At 43.6% G+C, this 11,791-nt stretch overlaps 1 protein-coding gene and 1 long non-coding RNA gene across 7 annotated transcripts in view; one reads left to right on the top strand and one right to left on the bottom strand.

Moving 5' to 3' along the window:
• Nucleotides 1-11,305, top strand: part of tle2a (TLE family member 2, transcriptional corepressor a) — a 47,582-nt gene extending 36,277 nt beyond the window's left edge. The window contains exons 5-20 of one of the 6 annotated variants that reach the window (XM_024278864.2): nucleotides 1,050-1,112; nucleotides 1,218-1,322; nucleotides 1,621-1,834; nucleotides 2,070-2,086; nucleotides 3,386-3,481; nucleotides 3,626-3,670; nucleotides 5,427-5,588; nucleotides 5,680-5,806; nucleotides 6,113-6,309; nucleotides 6,405-6,481; nucleotides 7,967-8,216; nucleotides 8,295-8,542; nucleotides 9,861-10,008; nucleotides 10,083-10,233; nucleotides 10,324-10,400; nucleotides 10,475-11,305. In XM_024278864.2, the coding sequence (XP_024134632.1) occupies nucleotides 1,050-1,112; nucleotides 1,218-1,322; nucleotides 1,621-1,834; nucleotides 2,070-2,086; nucleotides 3,386-3,481; nucleotides 3,626-3,670; nucleotides 5,427-5,588; nucleotides 5,680-5,806; nucleotides 6,113-6,309; nucleotides 6,405-6,481; nucleotides 7,967-8,216; nucleotides 8,295-8,542; nucleotides 9,861-10,008; nucleotides 10,083-10,233; nucleotides 10,324-10,400; nucleotides 10,475-10,582 (2,085 nt within the window). In that variant the 3' untranslated portion in view covers nucleotides 10,583-11,305. The remainder of the gene's footprint in view (nucleotides 1-1,049; nucleotides 1,113-1,217; nucleotides 1,323-1,620; nucleotides 1,835-2,069; nucleotides 2,087-3,385; nucleotides 3,482-3,625; nucleotides 3,671-5,426; nucleotides 5,589-5,679; nucleotides 5,807-6,112; nucleotides 6,310-6,404; nucleotides 6,482-7,966; nucleotides 8,217-8,294; nucleotides 8,543-9,860; nucleotides 10,009-10,082; nucleotides 10,234-10,323; nucleotides 10,401-10,474) is intronic. The other 5 variants (XM_024278866.2, XM_024278867.2, XM_024278868.2 and 2 more) reach the window with 5 other exon arrangements.
• Nucleotides 10,870-11,512, bottom strand: LOC118598640. The gene is made up of 2 exons (XR_004947700.1): nucleotides 10,983-11,512; nucleotides 10,870-10,934 (listed from the first exon to the last, which is right to left on the bottom strand). It is a non-coding gene; the product is annotated as an uncharacterized LOC118598640 (long non-coding RNA).
• Nucleotides 11,513-11,791: the final 279 nt, after the last annotated feature.

Raw genomic sequence — 11,791 nt, forward strand, 5'->3', positions numbered from 1 at the left:
TCGTGAGACCTCTTCTTCGCGATCGTGAGACCTCTTCTTCGCGATCGTGAGATCTCTTCTTCGCGATCGTGAGATCTCTTCTTCGCGATCGTGAGACCTCTTCTTCGCGATCGTGAGACCTCTTCTTCGCTATCGTGAGACCTCTTCTTCGCTATCGTGAGACCTCTTCTTCGCGATCGTGAGATCTCTTCTTCGCGATCGTGAGACCTCTTCTTCGCGATCGTGAAACCTCTTCTTCGCGATCGTGAGACCTCTTCTTCGCGATCGTGAGACCTCTTCTTCGCTATCGTGAGACCTCTTCTTCGCGATCGTGAGACCTCTTCTTCGCGATCGTGAGACCTCTTTTTCGCGAGAAGAGGTTCATTTTCTAAGAATTCTTTTGCATTTTTTTTTACCCAGCCCGTGATCGAACACGTTCCTTAGAAAATCAATTTAAATGTTCATTATTTGTTTGCTTCATTTTTTATTTAAAAAGTGGAAACATCAAAAATGATTCGTTTTCCTACAGTAGTTTAGAAATTTATGAGGGAAAGCAGAACGATGGATGAAGGAGTGAAAGACAACGATGGAAACAGAAATGATGAAGGGTGGTAGTGGTGGTGGGGGGGGTCGCCTTCAGCAGGTTGAGGCAGACGCTCCACCACAGCTCCAACCACTGACCCCCAGCAGGCGTCGCACACACATGCAGAAACACACCCACAGACACATGTCAGACACATGTACACGCCCACAAGACGCTGATCATTGTCTTTCCTGTTCACACGTGCACGTGCGTGCACGCACACATGCACTCTGTGTGTGCTGGCTGTGGCCACAGCAGATGCTGGCCATGAATATTTTAGCCAAACTCGCTGGCAGAGTTTCCATTTGCATGGACCAGATGTAAGCAGCTGAAATATTTACCACACTGGCCCTGAGAGGAACGGACGTGTGTGTGTGTGTGTGCGTGCGCGTGTGCGCGTGCACCGTCTTTGTGATGATGCCGGTCCTGGCTGTGTGCTTGTTTGTGTTTCTCCGTCAGAATGACAGTATCTTTTTTCTCCTCTCAGACGGAGATTGCCAAGCGGCTAAACGTGATCTGCGCTCAGCTCATCCCATTCCTGTCACAGGAGGTGGGACACACGCACGCTCACGTGCACACACATGTCATGTGTTTGCAGGTTTCTGAGTGGAAATAATGACTTTAATTACTAATATCTGTTTTTTCCCCCCTGCAGCATCAGCAACAGGTGGTCCAGGCGATGGAACGTGCCAAACAGGTGACCATGGGGGAGCTAAATGCTTCGATAGGGGTACGTGGGCTCCCCCCTCTGCCTAATAGCGTGTGTACCACTCCCATATATTTTTATTTTTTCTTCTCTTTTACCAACAAAAAAATGAATTTTATTTTTATTGGGTTGATATTTTTTAATCTAATTTGGTTTAAACTCGATTAAATCTACCAAAAAGATCCAAATGAATTCAGCACAAACTTCCCTCCTAAAGAGCCACTGCCTTGACCTCAGCATTTCTCCTCTTCATCATTTTCTACATTCCTCCCACTGAAGAATTCTTCCAAAAATCCGTCTTTTCCCATCTCCTCTCTGGCTTTGTTTTTCTGTCTCTGCCTCGTCTCCACAGCAGCAGATCCAGGCGCAGCACCTCTCCCAGCATGCCCAGGGCCTGCCGGTGGGCCCGCACCCCTCGGGGTTGCCCCATCCCGGCCTGACGCTTGGAGGCGGGTCGGGCTTGTTGGCCCTGTCTGGGGCTTTGGGGGCCCAGCTCGCGGCCAAAGATGAGAGGGCGCATCTTGAGGCGGCAGCAGCTGCTGCTTCTGCAGCCGAACACCACAGAGGTACAGGACACATGACGACCAAACCCCAGCTGACTGCAAGTCAATAAAAAAGACTGGATAGGAAAAAAAATAAAAAAAGACTGGAAAGACCTGGAGTTCCCCAAAGGAGAATGAATTTATTTCTCCAAACTGATTTTAGAACTTTGTAGAAGCATCTCAGTGATGGATTCATTCAAGAAAATCATGAAGTTGTGTTTTTGTTTCTGTTTCTGCTGCCTGGATCCTGGGGGGGCAGATCGTGAAGCGGGACCTGTGAGTACACCTCCTCTCCTCTGTCCAATCAGAGCCTCTCTCACCTCCTCAGAGCTGCAGTCTAAAACAGCGTAATACGGCAGGGCAAAAAGTATTCAGCCAAATCTGCAAGTTCTTCCACTTAAAAGAAGAGAGAGGTCTGTAATTGTCATCATAGATATACCTCAACTATGAGACACAAAATGAGACAAAGATCAAAATATGACGGCTCTAGAGGAGATCTGCATGGAGGAATGGACCAAAATACCAACAAGTTTGTGAAGATTTACAGAAAATGTTTGAGTACGAACAAAAGGTATAGAACAAAGTACTGAGTTACTGACCAAATACATTTTTTCCACCATAATTTTCAAATTAATTCTTTCAAAATCAGACAATGTGATTTTCTAGATTTTATTTTTTATTTTCTTATGGTTGAGGTTTACCTACGATGAAAAGTACAGTCTTCTCTCATCTTTTTAGGTGGGAAAACGTGTACGTCTGAATATTTTTTGCCCCACTGGATTTGTCACAAGAAAGAACATAAATAAATTTACAGCCTCGCTCCAGTTCTCACATACAGTCATCACACATGACTAACTGATCTGTTTTCTTGTCAAAATTCAGTTTATTATGTAAAATGTTCAATACGTTTGCTTTAATATCAAAAATAACTTTTATTTTGATATTCTTTAACCAAAATCTTCTCACTATAGACTAGTTGTTAGAATGTTTTTATTTAATTCTTCAAAGTAAAGTAAAAAAAACTTAAAATACTTTAATCTAAAGTGTACTTCAAACTTAAAGTAGATGTTAAATCAATGTTTGTATTGTAATAATTGAGTTATAATACCCAAATGAAGAGGATGTGCCAGTTTTATTCACTGGATGTTTAAAATGTTTAAAATAGTCTTTAAATTTCCTCGTGTTTTAATGTAACTCGATAGACTGGATTATTTAATATTGTATTTATTTATTGAACTTTAACTGATCTGCATCAGGAAAAGTGCTGTTTAAATAAAATACAATTTGAATTTTATTAGATTTGAATCAAATAAGTAAAAGTCACTCACATATATATACATTGATGTTGAATTTAAGCTCATTTTGGAGCTGATCTGGTTTGATGCATCAACGGTCTACCTTCAGTTCCAACATGATTCCTGTCAGTTGGACAGACTTCCCGCTCCGACCCGCCGGCCGCTGCAGCTCCTGCTGGGATTCGTGCTCTCCCTCTCAACTCATTACCACCTCCCCCTCCACACCTCCATCTCCTCCCCATCTCGCCCCCTTTGATCGAGGCCACTTTCATTTCTGCAGAGCTCTCTGTCCAACGGGGATAAGGGGCGTCCGGCAGACTACCTCAGCAACGGCAAGAAGAGGAAAGCTGATGAGAAGGAGTTCATGACGGACTATGTGAGTGAGGACGCTCTCACAAACGTTTGGGTTTCATCTGTCGGCGTGTGGGCCTGAAGACTTTTTAAACATGTTAAGACATTTATGTTTTGAACGAGAATAAACGTGGACGTGAACATCTCGCCACTCCTCTCTTCATCTCAGGGCAGCGATGCAGACAAGAGCGACGATAACCTGGTGGTGGATGAGGTCAGTGTCTGTGTTACCGTCGGCACACATCATTTAATAATAACAATAATAATTGAGATTTATGTGTCTGAATGCAGACAGAAAACATTTCTGTTTTTCTTCATGTTTTTGTGGTATTTTTTGGGACGATGGAGGATATATATATATATATATATATATATATATATATATGAAGAAAATTAAGCTTAACATTACATTTCTGAATATTTTTTTATTCAAAAAGTTATTGTTATTTCTAACTTGTTTATTTTGACTAAATGCATTTTTATGGAGAGTAAATTATTGAAAGTTATTTAAGGTTTAAGCTGATTTATTCTGGAATAATATTCCTGTTTTTTAATATTCATAATTATGTTAAAAAGTTACAACTTTAAAGTTTTAAAATGTAGTTTTAGTTTGTTTAATAAATGTTTATCCTGTTCGGCCCTCGACCTGAGGCGTGTTTTGGATTTTGGCCTCTTGTTCGATTGAGTTTGACACCTCTGATGAATTTTAACAACTATTTGAACACCATGCTCACATTTTTATTTTAAATGCCAAACATGACGTCACTAATTTCACGAAGCAAAAATCTAATCAATACAAGCGTTTTATGATGCGTTTTCTTTTTTGCAAAACGCAATGCATTGTGGTCTATATTTGCCAATGTAGTGAGCATCATCAATCACTGGTTTTTAGCAAAGACTTCTGGGAAATATCTTGGTATCTCAACTTTGGAGTTGTCTATTTGGACAGGACTAGAAGAGGGTGAACGCACTACATAGTGTATATACTATATATATATATATATATATATAGTATATACACTGTATAGTGCAGTGGTCAGCAACCTGCGGCTCCAGAGCCTCATGTGGCTCTTCTATCTCTCCATGGCGGCTCTACAGCTGAAGAAAAATAAAATAATACTAATTTTCAGAAAATTTAGAGTTTAGCTTCTACTTTAGCAACATGCTAACATTCTTGGCTGACTTTATTTACTGAGGAATTTTTTGCTAATTTAGAGTTCAGCTAGTAATTAAGCTACAAGCTTAATTAAGCTTTTTCTCTAATTTGACCTCTAATAATGGTAAAAGGTAAAAATAAAAAAAAATCCCATTTTGAGAAATGCCAGTTTCTTTTTACATTTTTGCTTTTGTTTGTGCCAAAAAACTTCACATAATTCACATTTACTAAAAGAATAAAAAAACAATAAGAATGTCATGAATGCAAATCCAATTTTCTTAAAGGTTAAAGTAAGTCCATGCGGCTCCCTCCAGGTTTTGATCAGTAGAAAACGAGTCCAAATGTCTCCTTTACTGTTAAAGGTTGCGACCTCTGATCTAGTTCATAGTGATGATATTTGGATGTAGCCTTAGATCCAGAAAGTCAGCCACACTTCTCTGCTTTGGACCCAAACATTCACCGAAAACAAACTTGTCTGTGATTCATAATGTTTTTTCATTCAATTTGGATATTTTATATTTACATTTATTTTAATATTGATTAAATCTTCTATTTATCTGACATCTGTTTCTGTTCATTTATGATCCAGCAAAGTAATCTCCTCATTTTAGGACCAAAAAAAGATTTTTATTCTCCAAAATTTTCCTCATATTTTTAGGTTTTGAGTTGGACTGTTGGATAAATGGTTTTTTTGGATGAACTTTAGTTTGAAATAATTCTGTTTTTTAGGCTCTAACCTGTATTTTATTCTGAAAGGACCTCTGTTCCTTGAAGATCATCTCTGATCCGTGACTGATCTTCCTTCTGTCTCCAGGACCCGTCGTCCCCCCACAGCGTGCAGTCGTACTCGTCCAGGGAGAACGGTCTGGATAAAATGCCCCCATCCCGTAAAGACGGCCCCCCCCAGGCCAGCCCAACCTCCTTGGCCTCGTCCAGCAGCACTGCCTCCCCCTCTCGTGGCAAAGAGCCCCCACAGGTAGGTGGAAGTGAAAGGTCTCAGCTCTTTTCTGGACGTGTCACAGAAGACACGCCCCTTTTTATGTCTCCGCCTCCTCGATCTGTTCCAGAGAGAGAAATCAAGCACGCCAGGGATGAAGCCGGGGACCCCCATGTCCCAGGAGTCCAGCACCCCAGGACCCAGCGGGCCCCCGCAGTTCCGACCAGTTCCAGGAAAGCCGGGCGTGGACCCCCTGGGTGAGTGGGCGGGCAGTGGAGGCTCCGCCCTCCTTCAGTGCAGAGGCTCCCCCCACCAAACACCAGCTGGACTTGATGGGGGCACGAACGCGTCTTCCTCTGGGTCTTCCTGTCCTCCATGTTGGCTCCCCTGTGTCTCCTGGATAATAAATGTGGAGTGCAGGACGGCGCTTCAGCCAGCAGGGGGCAGTAGTACGATGGTGCAGCTGCTGCTTGGTGGAGGGAGTCCCCTGAACGCTCAGGATTCTGTTTAAGCCTCATGATAAGCGACTCTTTCATGTTTCTCCTCTTTGTCCCCGCCTCCAGCTTTGGGGCTGAGGAACCCCCTGGCCGTGCAGGGAGCGTACCCCCCAGGAGCCTTCGGCCTGCCTCCCCCCGGGGTGAACGGAGACCTGCCTGGGGCGGCGGGCTACGGCGCCGGCCTCCACCTGGTTTCCCCTCAGATGAACGGAGCGGCGGCGGCTGCGGCGGCGGCTGCTGCAGGTTATGGGCGGTCCCCTGTGGTGAGTCTCTGCGGCTGACAGGAAGTTTTTACAGACGATTAGTGACGACGTCTCGCCGGATCAAGAACTCAGTTCGTTCTGTTTCTGTTGTCCAGGTGGGCTACGAGTCTCCACATCCTCACATGAGGGTCCCGGGACTTCCTGCCAGCCTCCAGTCGGCCTCAGGAAAACCGTACGCCGACTCTTCTTTTGCTCCTCCCCCAAACGTTCCCCTGTTGACCCTTTAGGAAAAAATCCCCTAAAATCACATCTGCCCAGTCAACGTCTCTGCTGTCCTCAGATTATTTTTGTGTGATTACTTAGTAACAAAAATAGTATTATTTCAGTTTTTTCTAATAATGAGAGAAATAAACTCCACAGGAGATGAATGAGAAATCGCTCAGATCCTTCAGAAACTTTGTGCACGTTGAAACATGTGAACTCTTTATCAGAGACATCATTCCAGCTTTAAAATGTTCGGCAATAACTTAGTTTTTGTGGTAATTTAGCATTTAGCTAACATTTTAGAGAGCTGTTATCAGCTAATTTAGACATGTTTCCAGTTTTTAAGGAAAATATGGAGTTCAGCTAACATGCTAGCATTATGCTAGCTGTGTTTGGCTAATTTAGACATGTTTCCAGTTTTGTATGCAAATTTTGAGTTTAGCTAACATGCTAGCATTATGCTAGCTGTGTTTGGCTAATTTAGACGAGTTTTCAGTTTTTAAGGCAAATTTTGAGTTTAGCTAACAGTTTAGCATTAAGCTAGCTTTTTTTGGCTGATTTAGTCATGTTTACAGTTTTTTTAGGAAAACATGGAGTTTAGCTAACATTTTAGCATTATGCTAGCTGTTTTCAGCTAATTTAGACATGTTCCCAGTTTTTTAGGAAAATATATAGTTCAGCTAACATTTTAGCAGTATGCTAGCTGCTTTTGGCTGATTTAGACACGTTTCCATTTTTTTGTTGCTAATGTGGAGTTCAAATTAAATTTTAGCACTATGCTAGCTGTTTCTGCCTAATTTAGACAAGTTTTCAGTTTTTTTAAGGCAAATTTGGAGTTTAGCTAACAGTTTAGCATTAAGCTAGCTGTTTTTGCCTAATTAGTCATTTTAACAGTTTTTTTAAAGGAAATTATGGAGTTTAGCTAACATTTTAATATTATGCTAGCCGTTTTCAGCTAATTTAGACACATTTATAGTTTTTTGGTTGTAAGCAGAAACAACTGCTAATGGACAGCCAGTTGTTAGTGGGAAAATAACGAATACATGAGGCTATTTATGTTTTAAAAATCTCAAATAAGTCGCTCCCTCGGCTAAACTATTAAAAAACTGAGACGTATACTCCGGAAATACAGAATCATAACTTAAAAGACCACCGGGAGAATGAATGCCTTGAAAATGAATCAAAAGATGATTGGAGGGGAACTTTATCCACTATTTTCTTTTATTTATGTAAATTAAAATGTATTGAATTTATTTAAAAAACAAAAAGTAGTTTCCCTGTGTCTTCTATTTTATGTTGCCATAGAAACTCTTCAAGTGTTTAAATCATCCAAACTTGTGTTTTCTGTCTCTCTTTTGTTGTGAATATTCAAACTGCTCGTCTGCTGCGTTCAGGCTGAACAGTGACGTGTTCGTTCCTGGTTTTTGAGTTTCTCCGTCCGTCTCCTCCTCAGCGCCTACTCGTTCCACGTCAGCGCAGACGGGCAGATGCAGCCGGTGCCGTTCCCCCCCGACGCCCTGCTGGGGCCGGGCATCCCGCGCCACGCCCGTCAGATCCACACGCTGAACCACGGCGAGGTGGTGTGCGCCGTCACCATCAGCACCTCCACCCGCCACGTCTACACCGGAGGCAAGGGCTGCGTCAAAGTGTGGGACATCAGCCAGCCGGGGAGCAAGAGCCCCATGGCCCAGCTGGACTGCCTGGTGAGGAGCGTTTGTACCGTTTAAAATCCTCCGACCGAACGCCGAGTAAATCCGCCGAATCTTCATGTGTCCAACCAGAACAGAGATAACTACATCCGCTCCTGCAAGCTGCTGTCGGACGGGCGGACCCTGATCGTGGGCGGGGAGGCCAGCACTCTGTCCATCTGGGATTTGGCCACGCCCACTCCACGCATCAAGGCGGAGCTGACGTCGTCCGCCCCCGCCTGCTACGCTCTGGCCATCTCCCCCGACAACAAGGTGTGCTTCTCCTGCTGCAGCGACGGCAACATCGTGGTCTGGGACCTGCACAACCAGACGCTGGTCAGGTGAGGAGCTGAGAGTTCAGAGGATTTCGGTTCCTGTCCTTCAACCAGCAAATGCAGCAAAGTTTAAAGTATCACTCCAACTCTTTACACTCTCTCCCTTTAGCTTACAGCTTCTTATAGCAATTGAAACCTTTTTTTGTGGCTTTAAGCCTCTTTTTATGTTTTTATTGAACTTTTAACTAAAAAAGAAGACAGAACCAAACACAGTTGATGTTTAGATATTTTCACAAATGTATTGGAAATAATAAGTAAACAAAAATAGATGCACATCATTACTAGCAAAAAGCAAAATATTTTTACATTAGTACTAAAAATACATCTAAAGTTTCAGAATTTCCTTTTTTGTGTTCAAGGAAATTCTGTTTTTGTAATAATGAAATAAGCAGCTTTAACCTTTTTTGTTATTGAGTTTCCTGTACTTTATTATTGCCTTTTTTAAAATAGCCTTATGCCTTGTTTTTTGTTTTGTTTTTTTTGTGTTATTATAACTATTACTACTAATATTATTGCTATTATTTACTGTTGCCCTCTGTACTGCTGCTGCTGGCATCTAATTTACTCTACTCTGTTCTATTTAACTCAATTCTGATCTACTCTGTTCTATTTTGTTCTACTCTTCTATCCTATTATACTCTGTTCTTTTCTGCTGCTGTACTCTATTCTCCTCCATTCTACTATACTATACTCTGTTCTACTCTGTTCTATTCTATGATACCAATTCTACTCTACTCTGTTTTTTCTACTCTATTCAGCTCAACTCTATTCTAATCTACTCTGTCCATTTCCACTCTACTCTATTTAGTTCTGTTTAGTCCTACTCCATTCAGCTATACTCTGTTCTAGTCTTTTCTATTTTACTCTGTTCTGTTCTAATCTACTGTGTTCTACTCTGCTATTGTCTGCTCCGTTTTATTCTAATCTACTCTTTTCTTTTGCATTCTATTGTACTCTGTTCTCTACTATTCTACAATATTCTACTCTGTTCTATTCTGTTCTTTACTATTCTACTATACTATGTTCTCTTCTATTTTACTATACTCTGTTCTGTTTTATTGTACTCTAGTCATTTCTATTCTATTTGCTCTACTCTATTTTGTTCTACTCTGTTCTATTCTATTCAAAAATATCTGAACCACTAAAACCAAGATTAGGGAAAAAAACACAAGATTTCCTGTATTTAGTCATTTTCTGTTTCTTTTTTTAAAGTTTTGTGTCTAATTACTTAAAGAAAATCATTGAAACTTCTCACATAGAATGAAAACTTTTCTGAGCCCATTTTCCTCTGCGGTGTGTTTGGGCTCCGTGGTTCCTCCTGCAGGCAGTTCCAGGGCCACACCGACGGGGCGAGCTGCATCGACATCTCCAACGACGGAACCAAGCTCTGGACGGGAGGCCTGGACAACACGGTCCGCTGCTGGGACCTGCGGGAGGGCCGGCAGCTGCAGCAGCACGACTTCACCTCACAGGTTCAGCGGCGCGCCGCCGCTCTCGCGATTATTATCGTTTTTTATTTTAAATGTTCCCTCTGCTCCTCCTGCAGATCTTCTCTCTGGGCTACTGTCCCACCGGCGAGTGGCTGGCCGTTGGGATGGAGAGCAGCAACGTGGAAGTCCTGCACGTCTCCAAACCCGACAAGTACCAGCTGCACCTCCACGAGAGCTGCGTCCTCTCCCTCAAGTTTGCGTACTGCGGTACGTGGGCGGAGTCGCCGCACCAACGCCGCCACATCGTCCAGGACGAGGCGTCTCCTCATCTCACCTGCTGTGTTTGTGGCTCCACAGGTAAATGGTTCGTGAGCACTGGAAAAGATAACCTCCTGAACGCGTGGAGAACGCCGTACGGATCCAGCATATTCCAGGTAGACGCGCAGAATCTTCAACGCCGTTTTCCGTGGCGTTTCTCCGCTGACTTCCTCTTCCTGTTTGTGCTCAGTCTAAGGAGTCTTCATCAGTTCTCAGCTGCGACATCTCCCCCGACGACCAGTTCATCGTCACGGGTTCTGGAGACAAGAAGGCCACAGTCTACGAAGTCATCTACTGAACTCTGAACAACCAGGGGGCGGAGCCAGGGCTCCCCGCCGCACCAATGACTGTAGAGCATGGGCGGCGTGGAAACCAAGAGACTCTCAGCTCGTCCTTTTGTTTAGTCACGAGAATGAAAAGGAAAAAGTCGAATCTCTGGAACACGAACGATGATGTCTGACCTCTGAGGATGCTAGTCGATAGCTGTGCAGACGCGGATTCCTCCAAAGAGCTTCTTTTCTTACGTTGTTTTGATTTTTTAATGAAGCGTCCGTAGTGATCAAGAAAAATCCTTATTTTTTTATCTTTTGAATATGTTGCAAACAGCTGGATTCTCAGAGCGTCGGAGGAGCATGAAGGCACGGGCCGGTCTCGACCCGGGCCGGTCTTGACCCGGTCCGACCTCGACCCGGTCCGACCTCGACCCGGTCCGACGCTCCGCTTCAGCAGCACCATGATTGTATCATTTGTGCGTCCCGACAGAACCGGACCGGGTTTCCTCAGATGTGCGGCCACGAGTTCTTCTTAAAAATGACAGATTTTCAGGAACCAGGAAGTGGAATTCAGTTTAAGAAGAAAAGTGGTCAGACTTCTGCTGCATTCAGTTGACCTTTAAAGCTCAAATTTATGTTTTTTCTTTTCTTTTTCGTTAGGGCACATATAGACGGAGTGACTGGGATTTTCTTAACTACCATCGTGATCCTTGCTATATATGAACCTGTAAATAAAGTTCTTTCAGGAACAACGAGGCTTTTATTTGCTTGCCTGAATGCGATTTCCTGTTTGAGTTCATGTCTTCTTCAAATTCACGGCAGGTTTGACTGGAAAAGGAAGCGAGCGTTCACGTGTTCAAACGTCTGGCGGCGCGGTGTCAGGAAGCATCTGAGGAGCGTTTAGATAAAAGTGAGAGGTGAGTACGCACGCCGGGCGCTCCCGGGGAGACGCTCCCGTCATCTGAGGAATCGGGGAGTCTGCAGACGGAGAAACACCTTTGAGAGTCGAACCCGCGTGAGCCGCAGCTGTTTATCACAGCGGCGCCATCGCAGGGGGTCTGAGGGCGGTAACACAGCTTTACTGTAAAAGATTCTGCAGAGATCACGGTGACGATGGAAGAACGACTGCAGGAAATGATTCCTCCAAGACAGCCGGTGTTAGCGAGGGCTTCTGCTGGAATGTGGATGCAAAACGGAGCCAAAACACACCTTAGACCGAACAGGATAAACATTTA

Source organism: Oryzias melastigma, linkage group LG4, assembly GCF_002922805.2.
Source record: "Oryzias melastigma strain HK-1 linkage group LG4, ASM292280v2, whole genome shotgun sequence".
In the NCBI taxonomy this organism is placed as follows: Eukaryota; Metazoa; Chordata; class Actinopteri; order Beloniformes; family Adrianichthyidae; genus Oryzias; species Oryzias melastigma.